General features: G+C 37.8%; 3 protein-coding genes across 3 annotated transcripts; 2 read left to right on the forward strand and 1 right to left on the reverse strand.

Annotated features, from left to right (window-relative positions):
- Nucleotides 1–23: 23 nt before the first annotated feature.
- On the reverse strand, nt 24–602 carry LOC147918711 (uncharacterized). Its single transcript, XM_087503658.1, has one exon. The coding sequence runs from the start codon at nt 600–602 to the stop codon at nt 24–26; it is 579 nt and encodes a 192-aa protein (XP_087359784.1).
- A 5,000-nt stretch (nt 603–5,602) lies between these two features.
- LOC104772432 (uncharacterized) lies at nt 5,603–6,390 on the forward strand. The gene is made up of 2 exons (XM_010497047.2): nt 5,603–5,902; nt 5,992–6,390. Exons 1-2 carry the CDS (start codon nt 5,637–5,639, stop codon nt 6,332–6,334), a joined length of 609 nt encoding a protein of 202 aa, XP_010495349.2. The 5' UTR covers nt 5,603–5,636; the 3' UTR covers nt 6,335–6,390.
- An 11,632-nt stretch (nt 6,391–18,022) lies between these two features.
- Nucleotides 18,023–18,519, forward strand: LOC147918712 (uncharacterized protein At4g04775-like). The gene is made up of 2 exons (XM_087505122.1): nt 18,023–18,202; nt 18,295–18,519. Exons 1-2 carry the CDS (start codon nt 18,023–18,025, stop codon nt 18,517–18,519), a joined length of 405 nt encoding a protein of 134 aa, XP_087361248.1.
- The last annotated feature ends 3,545 nt before the right edge of the window (nt 18,520–22,064 follow it).

Consider the following 22,064-nt stretch of genomic DNA (forward strand, 5'->3'; position numbering starts at 1 on the left):
ACCAAAAGAGAGATATAATACGTCTAAACATACTTTAACCACATCGCCACAGCGGCCTTAAAATGCTTCCTAGTCTTCTTCGCCATGATAGCGTCCCTAATCTGCCTGTCAAGACCCTTGAATAAGATAATAGTCTCAGTGGAGATGTTGTGGTGATGTCTGGCGTTACGTTCCCACCATAGTGCGTAAACAGTGGCTTGAGCAACTAGCCTTCGGAGGGAGCGTGTTGATGTTTTGTCTTTCATGTCCAACCAGCTGGTGAATGCTTCCCAAGTGTGAAAGGAGAATGACCGGTAGCCAAGTATTCTAGTTACTTCAGACCAGAGATCCTCGCTGACCTCACAATGGAGGAATAGGTGATCACGGGTTTCCTGGTACCGTCCACAGAGGCAACAGCTTGCGTCGATGTGTGTGTCCCATCTAGCCAGTCTCGCTTTTGTAGGTAACCTGTCTAGATGCAGAAGCCACATCATGAACGCATGTCTAGGTATTGCGCCCTTAAACCAAACCTGAGAAGTCCAAGGAAGAGGGTTTTGTCTCGGTCTGACCTCCTCCCAGGTCCTCTTTGTTGAGAACGTTTGAAACTCGACCGGACCTGTCATCTAGAAGAAGCTATCTTGTTCCAACGCAAGGTGTGGACTCTGAATCGTAGTAAGGTACATATGGAGATCCAAAGCTTGATTTGTGCGAGCAGGCCTAAGGATCCATCCTGTTGTCGAACAAGCATGGGCCACTTTACCTTGAAGAGGGATTCCCATTTGATTTGGACCGGAAGGTCCGAGGTAGTCTATTAAGGGGCCAAAGGGCGTCCACCAGAAATTTATCAGCTGACCGTTACCGAGCCTTGCCTTGAGGAAGCGTCTTGCAGTGTGTCTAAGATTCAACATGGCCTTCCAGGTCCATGAGGAATGTTTCTTTGCATCCATAGCCCAGAAAGATCCATCCTTTATCTTGGTATTGCGCAACCACAAAGCCCACAGCGAATCGGAAGCAGCAAACAGTCTCCAAATTAATTTGAGACAGAGTGTTCTGTTCCAAAGGCTTAAGTTTCTCAGACCCAATCCCCCTTCTTCTTTTGGGAGACAAACATTACTCCAGGCGACTTTTGCTGACCCTCGCTTGGTTACATCACCATTACTCTCAATCTTCTTGATGCAGCCTTTTGGAAGGATAAAAGCCGAGATCCAGAAGTTTAGAGTACCATGGATCACGGAGGATAGGAGTTGCAGTCTGCCCGCATAAGAAAGAGCTCTAGCTGCCCACGAACTGAAACGCTTTGTTAATGCATCCAGCCGTGGCCTATATTCTGATATCCAGCAGTGGCCTATCATTGGTTCCTTCTTCCTTTTCCTTCTCTTAGTTCAAGTTTTAATCTGTCTCATTCTCATCGCAAAACAAAGTTGTTACGTAGAGCTTTTTGCCGATTCCGTCTCCGTCTCAAACGCAAACGTTTCATCCGCTGATTGGAGGATTGGTTTCGTCGCGAGGAGTCCAGTCACCAGCTGTGATATCTCTCTACGTACTCTCAATTCGCGTTTACTCCGAGGCAGCCAAGTTATCTCCAAATCATCATCTTCCTCGATGTATTCTTCAGGAAACCATATAGAGGTCGTTTTCGAGAAGGTGGTTATGCCGGAAGTTACTGGAGACGTGATTTGGGATCTTTGTGTTGATATTATGTATGCAATGAAGACAGATTCTAATATATATATAAAAGGTTTTTTGATGGCCTTTTGTCCCAATATCCCGGTGAATATCACGATGGATCCGACGGGGAAGGTGATGGGATCGTTGCTTGGAAATGTGAGACGGTGTGAGTATGATTTCCGCAGAGACTTGGCTTAATTCTCTCAGATCATGATGAATCATATATGGTCTCTATTTCTTGGCTTTAGATTATTGTTATTGTATTTTCTGCAACATTAGTTTTGGTTTACTTTATTTTTAAGATTTGATAAAATAATATGAGACATTATAAGAACATGGTTACAACCTTTTTTTTTTGTAAACAAAAGAACATGGTTATAGTCTAATTTATAATTTTTTTCTATTCCATTTGTTCTCATCTTAAAAAAAAGAAGAGTTCAAACATATATAAATCATAATAAAATGAGACATATATATTGTTGAATCTTTGGTCGACGTCCGATCATATCAATGATTTGAGATAAGATATCCTCAAAAAGAACAGACATAAGATATCATGCTGACATGCTTCATGCTTCATGCATTCCCCATTCAATGCAATTGCCTCTCGTAAAAGAATTGCATTTCATTTCGTGTAATTAAGAATCCCATTTGCGTCCAAGTCTATGCAATTAAACGTAGTAATATACATTTGTGTCAATTAAAAACACTCAAAATGATATATGTCTGCCACTTTTGGTTTTGGATACTTATATCACAGCTTAATTTACCAATATTCTAGGCTAACTAGGCTCTGACGATTTATCTTCGATCTTCCGCAATTATGTAATAGGCAAAATCCTCACACCCCATTTTCCCTTCAACTTTGCTAGTGAATTTCCGAGCTAGCAACCTGAGTGGAAATTAATCTAACCCTATATCCGAGTCCGAGAGATTTTTTTTTTTTTTGAACTATAACTCTGTTAATATTTGATAAGTTCTTCGTTAACATAGAGATAAAAAGTTTTCAAGGCCAGTTATTTAGTATGATTTGGAAGCTTGCATTGCAGCGCATTAATAATGTTGTTGATCTGCCAATCGGTTTATCTCTATTGCTGGCTCTCCCTGATCCTTTATCCTACATATTACCATTAACTCAACTGTTCCAGTGTCAACTTGTAATTAGGATAGTCTGAACTCTACTCTTTCTCTTTCTAGTCAATGGTTGCTTAGATTAAGGATACCGCTAGTCCGAAGACTGCTAGTGAACCTTAACCAGCATCGGTTGCTTGTTTGGCCAAAGAGTCTCTTAAGAACCCTGTTACTCGAAGCAAAATCGGATGACCCTCTCAAAGGAGACAGTTTGGGGAAGCTTGGCATTATGATCCCACCTCTAAGGAGTGGGGGTTACCGATGCTTCACCAACTCTCTACCTATACCTTGCTTATTCTCAATGATCTTTAAACCGCTAATCAACTACTTCTTGAAGTCTTCTCATTTTAGCTTGAAGACTAGTGGCATTATGACCCTCACTCCAAGGAAGAGTGGTTACCACAACCTCTTTAAGTATTCTTCTATCAACCTCGGACCAATAACTACATGTGTAGCAACCGGTCATCAGAGCCATAGCAACCCTGCTCGTCCTCTTGGCATCTCAGCTGTGCCAGTTTCATCTCCGCCCAGTTTTCGAAGTCTCAAGACAGTGGCTCCCTACTCCTTTGACTTGCTCATGGAGTCTGCATCGATTTATCTTGATCTCACAAGTTCCATATTGCTCCTAAGCAGATGGTTCACAGCTCTCAAGCTTTTCACATCGATTCCCCATATCTATCTTTGTACTTTTGTTCCTCTATGCTTTTATTTAGCTTACCCTGTGTTGTAACTATCCTGTATGTTACTTTCTGTTTGAATGGAATGATAATATCTATTTGATCAAAAAAAAAAAAATGTAGGATAAAGGATCAGAAAAAGGATAAAAAAAAACATGTAGGATATATGATACTTTTTTTTTTTTTTTTTTTTTTTTTTTTTTTTTTTTTTGGTTGAGTTGCATTTTTAACAGGTAAAATTCAACTCTGGATTGGTTATCCCACAAACTTTCTTTTCTAGTTTGAATGGATAAACTTTTTTTTGCCGTAAAAATTTTTAAAAACATGAAATTAAAATTCTAAACATGTAAAAGCAAGAATAGAAGATTTGAGTAATGGTATAATTTCGGAAAATTACAAAATCAAAATCTTTAAAAATGATTCAAAAGATGTTAAAATCACATGAAAAAAGAGGTTGGAGTTTTTATGTATTTTGAAAATTCATATTTCAAATTGGAATAAAACAATAAAATTGTTAAAGGTCTTTGAGCGAGTTGTCAAAAAATTAGAGGATGCTACATTATATATGAGATTGGATTTTTCAGAGAGTGTTTTCTTTTTTCTTGCAAATTAATTGGGTTAATAATCAGAAGTTAAGAATATTGTAGGCGGAACTATATATATATCCGGTGTGTTCTCGAGTATTAAAATTAATATTTTTCTATCGTTGGTATATATAGTGCAAGATTGTCAATAAAAGTATCCGAATATTGCGGAGAGAGCTGCTCTACATTGTCGTTCATCATAATATCGCATGTAGGTACCATCTCTTTTTTAATAAAAGGGTAGTACACAACCTAAAATTGGTAGACCATATAATATTACAATAAATTATAACTAAGATTAATTATTTGATAGGTTATATGGATTAATTATTTGATAGATTATATAGATTTAGGATTATAATCTTCTTAAAAAGGATATTTTAAAGAATTAAATAAAATCTCAAAAAATATTTAACTAACTATATATAGACAAAAAATCTCAGAAATTAACAGAAATTAATCACTTTTTCATATATTACAAATGATTTCTGATTATACTAAAAATCAAATTTTACCTAACTTTATTTGAAAATTTTGACTGAGTAACGGGTCAAAATTTGAATATTTAAATTCATTTCATATATTTCTTTTGTTGAATTGTATAGTTTTGTATATTTATTAAACTTTTTAAATAATTTAATTTGGAATCTTTAAAAATAGTTTAATTTGATATTATCAAGAATAGTATCAATATATGATACATCAAAAAGTTAAAAATTATAAACACTCTAATTTGATTTGTTATAGCACAGATCAATAATATATCACTATAATATGAACAAAAATTCAAGAAATATGATTTTTTTTGCTAAAGCACGGGTTAAAATTTCAAAAATATGATCTCTTAGATTAAATTTAAGTTTGGAATAATATTGTTAGATAGTTTTTTGCGGGATGATTTTGACAAACATATGTTACATATTTGGTCCTAAAATTAATATGAGCTATACTATATGTAAAATCATAGAATAACAATCAAAATATAATATTTAATTTTAAACACTAAACAAATCAAATAAATTAACAAACAAAAATTAATTTTTTTATCACACAACTTAATCCGCATTATACCGCGGGTCAAAATATAGATATAGTAGAATATATCTTACAAATATATGTTATTTTCATAAGTCATATTCAATATATGATTTCATGCCATAATATTTTATCAAAACAAATAAAATAATCACATATATAATGTTTAAATAAAAATTACCAAACAAAACAAAAAGAACGAATTTAAACCCGTGCTCTACCACGGGTCATATTCTAGTTTATAATATAATTAGATCAAAACTATATACTTATAATGTAGGAGACGATTCAAAGGAAAAATTTGTTTATAAATAGAAAAATTTCACATTTATTTGTATTTTGAAATCAATAATATCTTCAAAACATAATCTGAATCCTATCGACATAAAATTTTAAAGAAAAAAATAAAGTAAATAGGAGATTAAATCGATCTTATCAACACATAAACAAAATATTATATATATTACACATATTCTTTCTTTTCGTCTCTATAAACTAAGAAGTCTTTTTGTCCTCTCCAAACTAAAACACACGTACAAACAGAGAGAACAAAAAATTAAGAATGGGTTACAAAACCAATTCTTACGACATGGCAGAAGAAGCAACTTTGCCGAAAACGCAAGATCGTGAACCCACAGGCAAAGAAGGTGGACTGGTATGCACAGGTTTTTGCGGCGGTATCTTCACCGTCATCGCCTTATTGGTGTATCTCTATAACTTCGTCGACAATGCTCCCTGCGACGCCAAATTCTCAATCGAATCCATTGCCCTATCTCCCTCCTCCGCTACATGGCATGTTGATTTCCTCGTCAAAAACCCGAGCTCTAGGTATCATATATATAGCTTCATCTATATATCAACCCTAGTTTCATCTATATTGTCATATTAATATATGTCTATATATGGTCATATTGCAGGTATTCTATCCTCTACGGAGGCGACGAAACTACGGTGAGGCTAGGTCCCTTAAACGCTGCCGTTTTAAATACTTCTCACGAACGTAAGTCTCCAAGTCACACGGCTTTCTCAGTGGATTTCGTTGCCGAGGGTAATACAAACGGCGTTGTTTTTGAACAATTAGATATCAAGTTAAGGGCAAAGCATAAAAATTACGGAGAGAGCGATAACGCTGGACATGTTGATATAAGGTGTCACAATCTAACCCGAAGACATGAGAACGTTGAGAAGATTCATTGTCACTCTTCTTTCACAAAGTTGGAGATTTTATCACGATATCATTACAGTAATACTACTAATTAGGTGTTTTTCATCTTACAATTCCTGTACTATTTACTCAAGATCTTTTTTCTTCCATACAATTTTGCAAATTAAACTACATAATTTTTCTTTTCATTTGTTTAAGATCTTATTTCATTCTCTTTAACCAAACTATATTTATGTATTTATGACAATACTAGAATTATCATGTTTTCAAATATTTACTACGTTAGATATTGTTAGCTCTTTTCACAAATTCAAACCGAAACTCCTGAAGACAAGGAGGGCCGTCTGTTCTAGCTTTGATGTTCCAACAAGCATATAAGATCCATGATCACTTTTGAAAAAATCGAGGCATTGTTTAACAAACCCAAGAGTATCAGAGGTAGCTGCCAATTCGTTATTGAAAGGTTATTATGCTCTTTTTTTAGTTATCTTGATGGAGTTGGGTCTTTATTTGCATCATCAATTAATAGGATGATCGGACCTTTATCCGGGTTAGCATGTATAGGTTTTAATATCATGTAAATTGAAGTCTTCTAAAAATCTGTTTTGGATTGTTAGAGAAATTTAAGTGATTTCCTAATAATTATATAAATATATTTAGAATATAAATGGTAATTTCGAATTTGAAGTTAATTACTTAAACTAACTGATGAAATATTTGGTGGTATTACATATTGAAATCTAATTATATATGGTTGACTGGTTGCTAAACTTTATTTATTGATTGTTTCCAAATTGAATAATTTTGCATATGCTAATGTTACAATGTTTTCCATTTTTTTAGGTAATTCAAAATTGGTAAAGATATGTGGAAATCTCAGAAAATCTTTCCGTATTTTTTTATTATCATTTTTTTTATTATACATATTAGAAATGATAACAAAATTGATAAAAAGATTTGAATGTAATTATAAATATCTCATTAATTCTCATTAGTATTTTCGTTTTTGTATATTTTTAAAATTTATTTTTCAGATCTTTAAAATTAATTATATAATCATTATTTATGAATTATATATATATATTAAATTGGATTTTCATTTCCGGAAATATATACTAATATATAACCAAATTAATTTAGTTTACATATATAAAAAATTGAGATCTTACTGATTGATAGTATAGATATTTACTAAAGATTGAGATCTTACTGATTTGTACAACCAATTATCTTGTTGCTTAGGAACGTTTTTGGTAGGATTTTATATTGGACCGTTGGACGACATAGTTTTCCTATTTATGTTAGGGTGAATTACTCAAATGTTACTCATTTTAGGTAATATTACCAGAATCTACAAAAAAACTTTTTTATTACTAGAATGTTTCGGGTATTTTCAAAATACCTAGCGTGCCCCTGTTTTATGTTACCGGAAAAAACGTTATTACAAAAATGCCATTGCCACGTCAGACGCCACGTCAGAAATCGCTGACGTGTAACCATAACTCAGCCGTAACGCGATACAGAGTATGTTGCGGCTGAGTTATAGGTATGTTGCGGCTGAGTTATCGGAAAAACATTTGAGTAAGAGCGGACGGCTGACTTATGAAACTCTGGCTGAGTTATGCTCATAAGTCAGCCAAGCGTTATGGCTGACTTATTAAATTTGACTGAGTTATGCGCATAACTCAGCTGTAGTAATGGCTGAGTTTTCACCTGATGGTTGAGTTGTCAAGATTTTGGCTGAGTTATCGCTACGACACGGTTGAGTTGTCAAAATTTTGACTGAGTTATCACAATGACACGGCTGAGTTGCCATTTTCTGACTGGCTGAGTTATGAAAAATGGCTGACTTATGAGATGTAGTTGCGGCTGAGTTATGGTAAAAAAACTATAACTCAGCCGTCATAGGCTGACTTATCGACAAGTCAGTCGTTTGACGGCTAAGTTATAGGCAAAAGATTAATTACTAGAATGTTTTTCAGTTACGGCTGACTTATCAAACGATACGGCTGAGTTACATATTTTCAGTTCATGAAGCGGCTGAGTTTGGCAGCAAATTTTTTTGCTTTTTAATTACTGTAATGTTTTTCGTGTTGTGGCTGAGTTTTAGTTAGGCTGAGTTATGGTATTGTTTCATGGCTGATTTGCCACGTCGGATGCAGCATCCATGTCAGCATTCCATGTCATCATCTTTTTTCTCCGGAAATACGAAACGTCGTTCGACTCTGGTTCTTCAACTGGTTTAATAAGTGAACTATTTACCTTCTTATTCACCTTGTTCTTCTACTTCTTCTTCACTTTCTTTTTCACACCTTGTTCTTCTACTTTTGTTCTACTCCACCTTGTTCTTCATTATATTTCATGGATCCAGTGCCGGTACTAGTTGTGTCCGGTAATTGGATAAAGACACAGAGATATGTATTTAACTCCGACGAGAGAGGGTGTATAGTTGTGCAGATAGATGGAGGCACAACATACGACAAGCTTGTTAAGCTTGTTCTTGAAGACTACGGATTGGACTCGTTTAGACATGAGCTAAAGCTGAGCTACATGTTCTCGAACAGGGCAATGAAACATATGGCGCATGATACTCCACCAGTTTTTGTCTCCAATGATCGACAGTTGCAATGTTTTTTGGGGCTATGAAAAACCGATCAGCTACGTCTCTGTGTAGAGTTTTCGGCGAAAGAGTCTACAGAAACTAGTGGAGCTAGAGGAAGTATGATTCGGCGAAGCAGAGACTCGAAAGCAGAATCTACATACGAAGTGTGTGGTGGGGGATTTGAAGGCACTTGTTTTGATTATGGTATGATTGTTGACAAAGAAAACGAAGAAGAAGCTGTCGAAGTAGCATCTGACGAAGAAGAAGACGATGAATTTTCAACCCGATTTGATGTTTTCGACGACTCCGATGGTGAGTCATCTGATGACGAGAAGTTTTCTGTATTGGGCGAGCCTCAGAGTACAGTGGAAGACCCACCTACTCCGCCTCCTCAGAAGAAAGCTCATAGAGATGATAACTTTGCCGGATCGAAGATGAATCCGGAGGCTATTAGGTTGGAGGTGTCAACGCTAAAAATTGCTGTAGGACAACGATACAGTAGCAAAAAGCAGTTCAGGAATCACGTGAAACTTATTTTGGTTAGAGATGGATTTGATTTTAATGTACCAGTCTCAAATCCGAGACAAGTGGTTTTTAGGTGTTGGGTTAAAGGATGTCTTTGGAGAGTTCGTGCATCTGTACAAGGGGATGACCCGGATTTTCATGTTCGTGTATACAATTCGGAACACACATGTTCTGTGACGGAACGTTCTACTAGATGCCGTCAATCAACAGCTGATGTACTGGCAGGTCTTTACAGGGACTATCTTGGTGATCTTGGTCCGGATGTTAAACCTAAAAGTGTCGGAGTCATTTTCAATAAGCAATTTAGTCTAAAGGTAATTACTATGTTTCGACTGACTTTATTGATAACAATGGCTGAGTTATAGGTATGTATAGGCTGAGTTATTTACATTTTACGGCTCATTTATTGATTATTTAAGGCTGACTTATTCGAATGTATCGGCTGAGTTATTTATATATTATGGCTGATTTATTAATTTGTTGGTGTCGACAGATGGGTTATTGGAAGGCATATCGAACGCTGCTGAATGCAAGGCAGATCCATCAGGGAACTCCTGAGGAAAGTTTTAGCGAGTTGCCTTCTTACATATTCAAGTTAAAAAGGGAAAATCCGGGTACAGTCACGCGTCTTCAAATAGGTGATGAAGATAGATTCAAATATGTTTTTATTGCTTTTGGTGCGAGTATTGCTGGGTTTTCTTTCATGCGCAAAGTTGTTGTTGTCGACGGAACGTTTCTCCATGGTAGTTACAAAGGGACACTTCTAACAGCCCTAGCTCAGGATGGTAACTTTCAAATTTTCCCATTAGCTTTCGCTGTTGTTGACACTGAAAATGATGATTCTTGGCTTCACGTGGAATTTGCACTTACCATTTGTATAAGAACATCTTTGTGAAGTTCAAAGGAAAACATTTGTTCCCTCTGGTGAAAAAAGCGGCAAAGTGTTTTAGGCTAACTGATTTTAATGAGGCTTTCAATGAGATTGAAGCACGTCATCCCGAACTATATGGATACCTCCAACGAGCTGGTGTCCGAATGTGGGCGCGTGTTCATTTCCCGGGTGAAAGGTACAATTTAATGACAACGAATATTGCAGAATCAATGAACCATGCACTGTCAAATGCTAGAAGTCTTCCCATAGTTCAACTTCTAGAATCGATACGGAATATGATGACCAGATGGTTTTCTGAACGGAGAGAGGATGCGAAATCGCAGCAAACAACGCTCACTCGAGGTGTTGAGAAACTATTATAGGTAATTTTACATAAGTCAGTCGTCAATGTTGATAACTCAGCCGTAACAGTTACCATATCTCTGCCGTAATTGTTTCCTTATCTCAGCCATTACCATTATAGTTTTCATAACTCAGCCTAAAACGTTTTTGTTTTTTGTTCTACTCCCTTATAGGACCGTGTCACCGGAGCAAGACTTATGGAGGTACAAACGATTGATGCTGTACGCGTTGAAGTGAAATATGGATCATCTTTGCATGTTGTAAATTTAGAAATAAAAAGTTGCACATGCCGTCGTTTCGACCACGAGAAAATACCATGCATCCATGCAATCGCAGCTGCAGAGCATATGGATGTGTCTCGTATATCCATGTGCGATACGAAATTTAGGAGTGTCGATTTGGTTAACGGATGGGCTGGTTCAATCATGCCTCCAGATGAATCATTCCCTGCTCTTGAAGTTGTGGATAATCAGAAGTGCTTGCCTCCGATTGTTGTGAACCAGCCAGGAAGACCAAAGAAGCGTAGGATTAAATTATCTTTGGAAGTTGCCACTGAAAATAAACGCCCTAGGAAGCAACACGCATGTTCGCGATGTAAGCAAGTTGGACACAATGCAAAAACTTGTGCTCTATAGTTTATTTTGTGTTATTACTCATCTGTCAAAGTATTATTACTTTATTTTGTGGTATTACTCATCTGTCAAGTAGTATAACTCAGCCATAACACACTATAACTCAGCCATCATATGAATCGACGAGATATTTTGTCCTGTATCATGATAACTCAGTCGTAATAAACTATAACTCAGCCATATAATCAGTCGTATAAATCAGTCGTTTGTTTTCATATTGTTTCTTTGATAACTCAGTCATGACATGAATCGACTTTATATTTCGTTTTCCCGTAAAAGCTATAACTCAGCCGTAAATTTTATAACTCAGCCATGACATTAAACTTCGCTAAAATCGTTTTGATTAGTTTCCATTACACTTCATCCAAATAACAACAAAAAATATATATAATAACAACGCCTAAACGAGAGATCTCTGGTCGGGGGAGCCCGATCGAAAAGTTTCGCCACCAACCCTCTAGCGTTCTGGACGGTCCTGCAATCGCAGAACGGGAGCTGGGCCAGATATGTCAGTCTCCAATGGTTCCTCCACTGCGAGTTCGTTCACCGCAATTCGACAGAAATCTCGTACCCGTTGTAAGGCCTCTAGCCTTTCGATTGGCAATCCGGAGCCTCTGGACATCATGTCCTCTATAAAGGCACATGGGCCTTCAAGAAAATGGCGCTCGCGGAAGGCTTCACCCGACGACTCCAGGAAATTGACGTATCGGATTAACCTACTCAAGCAAGCTCGATAGGCCCAGACATCCGTCACGAACGGGAAGGCGGTTTCCCTCAGGGGTTCGCGATCGCCTTTCGGGAGATCGGGTACATCCATCTGATCGACCAGTTCTTTGCACGCCTTGTGCTCATCAAGTAGACGGACCATTCGCCAGTGTGCCAAGAAGTAACCTTCGACGATAAGGTCTTCCAGGACTAGAATGGTTCCCTCTAAACGGTAAAAACGATGGAGCTGGTCAAGTTTCAGCCGAAGCGCCCGAATATACGCGCCCATCCTCTTTCGCCGAGCTCGGTACTCTCGGAGTTCTAGCTGAAGGGGAGACACACCAGGGTCGACAGTATTTGAGTTCGGAGCGACCTCACGAGATCGGGACGTCTCTCCTACCTCCTGTGGAATGGGATTTTCCGGCTCCCGATTGCCGGATGCGGCGGCTATCCTTTCCCGGGCCTGTCTCAGCAATGCAGAACGAGTTCTTGCTGGCATCCTTCTATTTCTTACGCTGGTAGAAGTTAGAATGATTTATTCCCCCAACCTTCATCCTTATTTATATAGAGTCATGGGATGTAACCGCCGCTGAGTCCACCAATCAGACTGCAGCGAAAATTCCGCTGTGTCCCGAGAATAACTATAAAAGACCGTGCAACACATTTAATGAAACGCGTCTTTCGTTTTCCCGTAAAGCTATAACTCAGCCGTTAAGAAATATTTTGGCAAGTTAACCTAATAATTACAAAAACATTTCTTTTGATAACTCAGCCGTTTGTTTTCATATTGTCTTTTTCGATAACTCAGTCATAACTCACTATAACTCAACCATGACATGAATCGACTATATCTTTCGTTTTCCCGTAAGGCTATAACTCAGCCGTTAAGCAATATTTTGGCAAGTTAACCTAATAATAGAATCGACCTTTTTTTTGATAACTCAGCCATATAGATTGTTCATTTTGATAACTCATCCGTTATTCACTATAACTCAGCCGTCACATGAATCGACGTGACCTTTCGTGTTCCCATAAAACTATAACTCAGCCAATACATGAGAGTAGATACTAAAATGTAGAAGCATGAAAGGTGGATACATAGAATTAGCCGAAGAAAAAAAGGGACGTTTAATACATGAAAAAGATGGGAAACTATACGAATAAATGGAAAACAATTATTTTAAAATAAACAGAAATTAGAGTCACGAATTGATAAGGTAAAACTAAAAATCACTGCTGGAAACCCTAAAGGATCTCCGAGACTTTGAGGGACAACCACAGAAGGTAACAGTTTTCGCACGTGATTTCATAGTCTCCATAGCGGAGAGAATGGAAACCATAATACAAACAACACATCACAGCACAAACGGGTTTAAGGAGTGACGGGCTGTCAGGATAGCGATGGGAGGCTGAGTATGAGTTTTTCCGGGCCGTCTTATAACGAGATAAATCATCCAGAAAATAATTACCGGTTACAATGGCATCCGAAGACTTCAGAGGATAATGATTTGCATCAAACAGCTGGAGGTAATGGACGGCCATATCCTCATTCCCTTGACAAATACTTAGTACCCCACATGCTAAGGTGGCATAACCATCGGCCGGTACAATACGACTGAGAATATCAATCCCACGCTGGATATCTCTATCCTCAGCCACAACCCTTAGCCCTTCGAAGTAAATGGCAATGGGGTTGCCGGCGTCAAAGCATTTGACGAAGAAAGGCCTGTGCCGCCCTTCATTTTGGAGGCTACCATCAGGGGCATTGGATGTGTTGATTTCTGATGGATCAGTACAAAGGCAATATATAACAGCTGTCTTTAGAACTTCATCATTGTATACTGCATTTTTCCCCCTACGACCAGCCCTTAAAATAGAACCAAGTGCGGTCCATCCACCATATTCTGCAGCATTTTCTGCAACAAGGGAAACGATTTTGATGAAAACGTCGTCGGGGAGATCCGGCATCTTGGGTGCTAGCGCGGACATAGTGTTGAAAAAAAAAAATTTATTCTAGTTTGTAGTTGAGAGGTAATAGACTAAAAACGGGAATATTATAACTCAGACACTTGGTTCTATTTGTAGTTGAGAAGTAATAAATAGACTAATAATTTTAGGGTTAAGCATATTTTGGCGGGAAACCATAAGTTAAAACTATAACTCAGCCATAACATGAATCGACGTGACTTTTCGCTTTCCCGTAAAACTATAACTCAGCCGTAAAGCAATATTTTGGCGGGAAACTAAACAATAAAATTATTGCAAGTTAACCTAATTTATTGGTAAGCAATATTTTGGCGGGAAACCATAAGTTATTCCTGTAATAGACGCATCGACGAAACCTTTTCAGATTATTCCTACTGATAATTCAGCCATTACTAACTAGAAATCAGTCAATACATGAATCGATGAGAATTATGGCTGAGTTATCATTAGAAACGAAGGTCATTTCTTCAAATTGTTTATAATGATAACTCAGCCGTGACATGACCTGTAACTCAGCCATATAGATTGTTCCTATAACTCAGTCATAACTCACTATAACTCGGCCGTTAAGCAATATTTTGGCAAGTTAACCTAATAATAGAATCGACCTTTCTTTTGATAACTCAGCCATATATATTGTTCATTTTGATAACTCATCCGTTATTCACTATAACTCAGCCGTCACATGAATCGACGTGACCTTTCGTGTTCCCGTAAAACTATAACTCAGCCAATACATGAGAGTAGATACTAAAATGTGGAAGCATGAAAGGTGGATACATAGAATTAGCCGAAGAAAAAAAGGGACGTTTAATACATGAAAAAGATGGGAAACTATACGAATAAATTGAAAACAATTATTTTAAAATAAACAGAAATTAGAGTCACAAATTGATAAGGTAAAACTGGAAATCACTGCTAGAAACCCTAAAGGATCTTAGAGACTTTGAGGGACAACCACCAAAGGTAACAGTTTTTGCACTTGATTTCAAAGTCTCCGAAGCAGAGAGAACGGGAACACATCACAGCACAAGTGGGTGAAGGGAGTGGCGGGCTGTCAGGATAGCGATGGGAGGCTGAGTATGACTTTTTCCGGGCCGTATCAAAACGAGATAAATCATCCAGAAAATAATTACAGCTTACAATGGCATCCGAAGACATCAGAGGATAATGATTTGCATCAAACAGCTGGAGATAATGGATGGCCATATCCTCATTCCCTTGACAAATACTTAGTACGCCACATGCTAAGGTGGCATAACCATCGGCCGGTACAATACGACTGAGAATATCAATCCCACGCTGGATATCTCTATCCTCAGCCACAACCCGTAGCCCTTCGTAGTAAATGGCAATGGGGTTGCCGGCCTCAAAGCATTTGACGAAGAAAGGCCTGTGCCGCCCTTCATTTTGGAGGCCACCATCAGGGGCTTCGGATGTATTGATTTCTGCTGGATCAGTACAAAGCCAATATATAGAAGCTGTCTTTAGAACTTCATCACTATATACTGCATTTTTCCCCCTACGACCAGCCCTTAAAATAGAACCAAGTGCGGTCCATCCACCATATTCTGCAGCATTTTCTGCAACAAGGGAAACGATTTTGATGAAAACGTCGTCGGGGAGATCCGGCATCTTGGGTGCTAGCGCGGACATAGTGTTGTAAAAAATAATTTTATTCTAGTTTGTAGTTGAGAGGTAATAGACTAAAAACGGGAATATTATAACTCAGACACTTGGTTCTATTTGTAGTTGAGAGGTAATAAATAGACTAATGATTTTAGGGTTAAGCATATTTTGGCGGGAAACCATAAGTTAAAACTATAACTCAGCCATAACATGAATCGACGTGACCTTTCGCTTTCCCGTAAAACTATAACTCAGCCGTAAAGCAATATTTTGGCGGGAAACTAAACAATAAAATTATTGCAAGTTAACCTAATTTATTGGTAAGCAATATTTTGGCGGGAAACCATAAGTTATTCCTGTAATAGACGCATCGACGAGACCTTTTCAGATTATTCCTACTGATAATTCAGCCATTACTAACTAGAACTCAGTCAATACATGAATCGATGAGAACTATGGGTGAGTTATTCATGTAATAGACTAATAATCCTAGTGATAACTCAGCCGTCAAGTCATATATATATTTCAGCCATCACTTACTATAACTCAGCCATTACATGAATATACGAGACCTTTCGTTTTCCCGTAAAACTATAACTCAGCCATTAAGCAAAATTTTGGCGGGAAACCGTAAGTTAACCTAATAATAGACGCGACCTTTCTTTTGATATCTATAACTCAGCCATCACATGAATCCGTAAAACTATAACTCAGCTGTTAACTAATATTTTAGCGGGAAACCAGAAGTTAACCTAATAATCGACGTGACCTTTCGTTTTTCTATTGTTTTTCCTTTATATTCTCTTAATTCATTGTATCGTATTTTGGCGGGAAACCATAAGTTATTCATGTAATAGACTAATAATCCTAGTGATAACTCAGCCGTCAAGTTATATATATATATATATATAACAAAGCCATTACATGAATATACGAGACCTTTCGTTTTCCCGTAAAACTATAACTCAGCCGTTAAGTGATATTTTGGCGGGAAACCGTAAGTTAACCTAATAATAGACGCGACCTGTCTTTTGCTAACTATAACTCAGCTATCACATGAATCCGTAAAACTATAACTCAGCCGTAAAGCAATATTTTGGCGGGAAACCATAAGTTAACCTAATAATCGACGTGACCTTTCGTTTTTCCATAAGTTAACCTATTGTTTTTCCTTTATATTCTCTTAATTCATTGTATCGTTTCGGTTTCTTACTCATTGTATCGTTTCCTTCTGCTCCGCTCACAATATATTGCACCTACAAATCTCCTCTACAACCAATATCAATATATCCTTCGATCATTGCATACGTAAGTCTCCTCTCCATCCCCTCTCAATCTATTGCATATTTTCTGATCATTGCACCTATCAGTTGGTGACGGTTGTTTTTATTTTGATAGCCAAGCTATGGACGGAGAGGGTTCCAGTAGACGTCAAAAACGCAAGGCAGACGAAGCATTATCGTCAGCAAGAGTCCCAGATTACGAGTGGGAAGAGGAATCACTATTGGCCGTGTCCGAAGCCTTTTCTCAGACAAGAGCCGCGGTCGAGGCGGAGTCAAAGCGTCGCTACACAAAAATTCTGCGTATGATGGATGAGCATATGAAGAAGAAGGAAGAGAAGACCGTCCTCCGGCATCAACTGGATCTAATCGACGCTCAACTAAACCAACTGAATCAAATCTTGGGTGGAGAACTTGTCGACTTAGCCACAGAGCACAAGAAGTTAGAGGAGATGAAAAAGATTGCGGAGGCCGATGCCGACCAGTGTGTGGTTCCTCCTCCTCTTGATTGGTTTTTACAAGCTCATGGTTCCTCCTCCTCTTAATCGGTTTTTAGAAGTTAATTCCATTGTAATGTCGTCTCTTCTTCTTTATGAACCCTGAACTTGTTTTATTTTTATTTCTTTTTGTAATGTTTCATATTAATATAACTCAGCCGGTATTATGATAAATCAGCCACTAAATATTTTTAAATCAGCCGTCACATGAATCGTTGAGAGTTTTCGTTTTCCCATAAATATTGTAACTCAGCCGCAAAGTCATATATATCAGCCATTTATTTTCATAAAGTTTCTTGAGGTAACTCAGCCATACTCACTCTAACTCAGCCGTAACATGAATCGGTGCGACATTTCGAATTCCCGTAAATATGATATCTCAGCCGTCAAATCATATATATCATTCATTTACTTTCAAATTTTTTCTTGTGATAACTCAGCCATAAGTCACTATAACTCAGCCGTTACGTGACCTTTCGTTTTCCAATAATGGTTATAACTCAGCCGTAAAGCGATATTTTGGCGGGAAACCATAAGTTAACCTAATAATTTTAAAATCCAGTTGTTGGCGGGAAACCATAAGTTAACCTAATAATATTAATATTCAATTGTCGAGTGATGTTCTTCTTCTTAAAAACGAAAATCCCCAAATGTCGAATGCTTAAACCCTAAAAAATCAAATTCTCGTAAATCATGAGCAATGTATCTGGAGATTCGAGTTGTGCATCAAATGTCCGAGAGAGAGGACGAGGTACAGTTGTTGGCGTACCTAAGAGATGTTGGTGTGGAGAAGCAATCGTGGCCAAAAATTCGAAATCGGAGTCAAATCCTTGTCGACGATACTTCCGTTGTGGGTATGCAGCTGCGAAGAAGGTAGAGTCTGTTGTTGGTTATGTTGAATCTGTTCTTGTTGGTTTATATTGAATCTGTTCTTGTTCCAATTGTTGTCTCCATCACCTTGATAGCTTATGAATGATGAACACGTCTTCAAGTGGGTCGATGAGGCACTGTTGGATGAGGTAGAGTCTTTCTCTGTTCAAACTGAAAAACTACAAATGGAGCTTGGGAAGGAGCTATTTGAGAGGGTTGAAGATGCAAAATCAGAATTGAAAGCAAGGATGAAGGTTATGATAGTTGTGATAGTTTTTGGTTATATAATCATGTTTGGTCTATTTAAGATAGCAGGATGAGATAGTGTATCATGGGATTATGTTTCCATAATGTTGTTGTTAATGGGTATTGATTCCAAGCAAACTAATGTTGTTGTTAGTGGTGTTTTATCAATCTTTTTTACTAACTCAGCCATATATTTACTATAACTCATCCATAACTCACTATAACTCAGCCGTCACATGACTTTTCGTTTTCCCGTAAATATTATAACTCAGCCGTCAAGTCATTTATATCACTCATTTACTTTCAAATTGTTTCTTGTGATACCTCAGCCATAACTTACTATAACTCAGCCGTCACATGACCTTTCGTTTTCCCGTAAATATTATAACTCAGCCGTCAAGTTATATATATCATTCATTTACAAGAGTATATCTGGTTTTGAGAAAGTTTTAAAAGGTTTTACAAATTGTTTATAATGATATAAATCAATTTTATTTGCTTTTCTAAAAGCTTTACAAGTTGTTTCTAATATTAAAACAGTAGACTCTGAATAAAATATTTTTTAAAATAGAGTTTACAAGAGCAGTGACTGAAATATTTTATTAAAAAGTACAAAAACAAGATAAATTATTCAAGAGTTCTTAAAATAGATTTGAACTATTTAAGTTCATATTTCAGTTTCCTCTCCCAGCATATTGAATTGTCATCTCTCTAGCCATTGCTTCAAACCTTCTCCTATCAGATTTGTAGAGGTTGGCAAGATATTCAATGGTCTGTTCCTCATCATTGACCTCTGGTTCAATCAACTTCTCCACTAATCTCTTGAAAAGCGTAACAATCGGCAAGGCAGTGGGAATCCAACGGTCGGTCCTCAAAACTTTTAGGTAAATGCCTCCACTATCTGATACATTTGGGTGGCAAATTCTTCTGATGAAAACAACCTGCATTATCAAGAAATTTTATTTAAAAAACTATTTAGTTGCTCAAAAAGAGGAGTCCTAATAAACATGCTTGCTAAAATAAAAAGGAGTATACAAAAATATAGATACCTTGGGGGGGGGACTTCTTGGGTAATCAGGTGGAAAATTAAGCCTCATTTTAAACACTCCCCCTTCATATGGGGTGTTCGCCGGTCCGATTAGAGTGGCCTCCCAATGGAAAATGTCGTCATCAACAGTTACTAATAAAAAGGCAAACACTCAATCTCTTTTATCCTTAACAGTAAAACAAATCTAAACTGAAGATGTATATGTTTACCTGCTGTGACGTTTGGCGAAAGATTCCTATTCAGATATTTCAAATCAGTCCTTATATAGTTTGAAGGAGGACGACAGTCCTACCTACCAAAAGAAATACAAATGTTTTTTACGTGAACTGATTCATAAAATCAGGTGACTCATCGAAGATTTCTGCTGCCATTTTAACACGTATACCCTGGATGTTTTTATCACAGATTCCATCGAAAGACACACCAAGCGCTAGACATTCTATAAACTTTAAAGCGTACACGCCACAGTCACCAACCTGTACGTTTTGCGGGACCTTGGAGACTGTCCTCCTCCTGAAGGTAAACTGTTTGTAAGTAGGTGTACGAATTTCGTGAGGAACGTTTGCGTTCATCATTGCTGGAATCATCCGCGTAAACGCCCTACAAGCATTCAGCATTCTAAGCTCACTCTCTCCGGTTACTTGTCCCACGATGCTATCATAGCAATCAATATGCCTTCTGTTGAGATCCACGTGCAGCGCCACCCAGTGATCGCCTCCAGTTTGTGGAGCAATATACAGGTGATCCACATCTTCTATCCACTTCAAATTAGTTTGTTCGTCTGATGGAATCAAACCTTTAACTAATTCTTCATAACAATTGCCAGTCATTGTAAAAAACTTGGGTGCGGACATGAACATCGGATAATGACGGTGAACCATTTCACTGGTGAACCACGGGTCTATAAACGCAATGCGTTTGTTGTGGAATGGGAAGGGATCTCGTTTGTACCTACACCTAAGGACTCTCATAAACGCACCCAAGTGCTGTACAACTGAAAACTGAGTAGTAAACAACAACGCAGCCATAATGTAATATAAGTCAGACAACGACAACAATAACTAAGACATTAAGATAAACTTACTTCATCAGTAAGCCACCCATATTTACCATATTCTTCTGGCTTCTCTGGCTTCTCTGGCCAGTCCTTTCGTTTGGTGATTAGCACCCTATAGAATTCAATTTCCATTCCGCCTTTGCCTAACGGGATATTCCTAACAAACAAATAAACACAAGTTAATATAATGTTAACAAGCTGTTATTAACTTGTTAAGCAAAAGGGTCTAAAGGGTCATACTCGGCTTTCTTTAGGTGCTCCAAAAGTTTCTGAACCTTGACCGGATCAACAGGTGCCAGAGGATCATATATTCCCGGTCCAGGTGAACAGTTCTTCCTCATGCACGTCAGTCCGTTGTCTCCAATAGTAGGGAAAATCCAGCTTGGATGATCTTGTTGTGTATTCAATGCACTCCCATCCGCTGACAGCTTAACACTCTCCAGCCTTAAAGCTTTAATTCTATCAAGCCTAATCTTTTCCTCCTCATCATCCTCAGATTCAGGTTCAAGTGAGTCGGCTTCAGCAAAATACTCGTCTGTAATATCTTCTGCACCAGCTTCTGCACCAGCTTCTGAACCTCCAGGTAGTACAAATTTCAACGGCTTAACACCAGCAGCCACAACAGCAGCAGTAGGATTTTTAGGCGCCCTACCTCTACCTCTACCTCTACCTCTACCTCTACCTCTACCTCTACCTCTACCTCCACCTCTACCTCCAGCCGCAGCTACTTCTTTAGCCTGCTTTGCCGCAGCTACTTCTTTGGGCTTCTTTAACGCAGCTACTTCTTTGGCCTTCTCTGCCGCCTCTAACTCTTTGGCCTCCTCTAACTCTTTAACATTTCTCCTCGTGGAAGGCCGTGTTTTCGTATCAGCTGGTCTCTTAGTAGCTGGAGACTTCTTAGCATCTGGAGAAGTCAAATAGTTCTTTTCCTGTATATTAAAATTATAATAACTCAGCCTAAACATTCTGAAAAATCAGCCATAAAACAAAGATAAATCAGACATTATAATAACTCAGCCTAAACATTCTGAAAAATCAGCCATAAAACAAAGATAAACCAGACATTACCTTCTCTCCCGCCTCTAACTCTTTGGCCTTCTCTGACGCCTCTAACTCTTTGGCATTTCTCCTCGTGGAAGGCCCTGTTTTCGTATCAGCTGGTTTCTTAGCATCTGGAGACTTCTTAGGAGAAGTCAAAGAGTTCTTTTCCTGTATATCATAGCGAAGACAATTAAAATTATAATAACTCAGCCTAAACATTCTGAAAAATCAGCCATAAAACAAAGATAAACCAGACATTATTGGCTCTCCCGCCTCTAACTCTTTGGCCTTCTCTGACGCCTCTAACTCTTTGGCATTTCTCCTCGTGGAAGGCCCTGTTTTCGTATCAGCTGGTTTCTTAGCATCTGGAGACTTCTTAGGAGAAGTCAAAGAGTTCTTTTCCTGTATATCATAGCGAAGACAATTAAAATTATAATAACTCAGCCTAAACATTCTGAAAAATCAGCCATAAA

This window comes from Camelina sativa, chromosome 20 (genome assembly GCF_030686135.1).
Source record: "Camelina sativa cultivar CO46 ecotype springtype chromosome 20, ASM3068613v1".
NCBI lineage: Eukaryota > Viridiplantae > Streptophyta > Magnoliopsida > Brassicales > Brassicaceae > Camelina > Camelina sativa.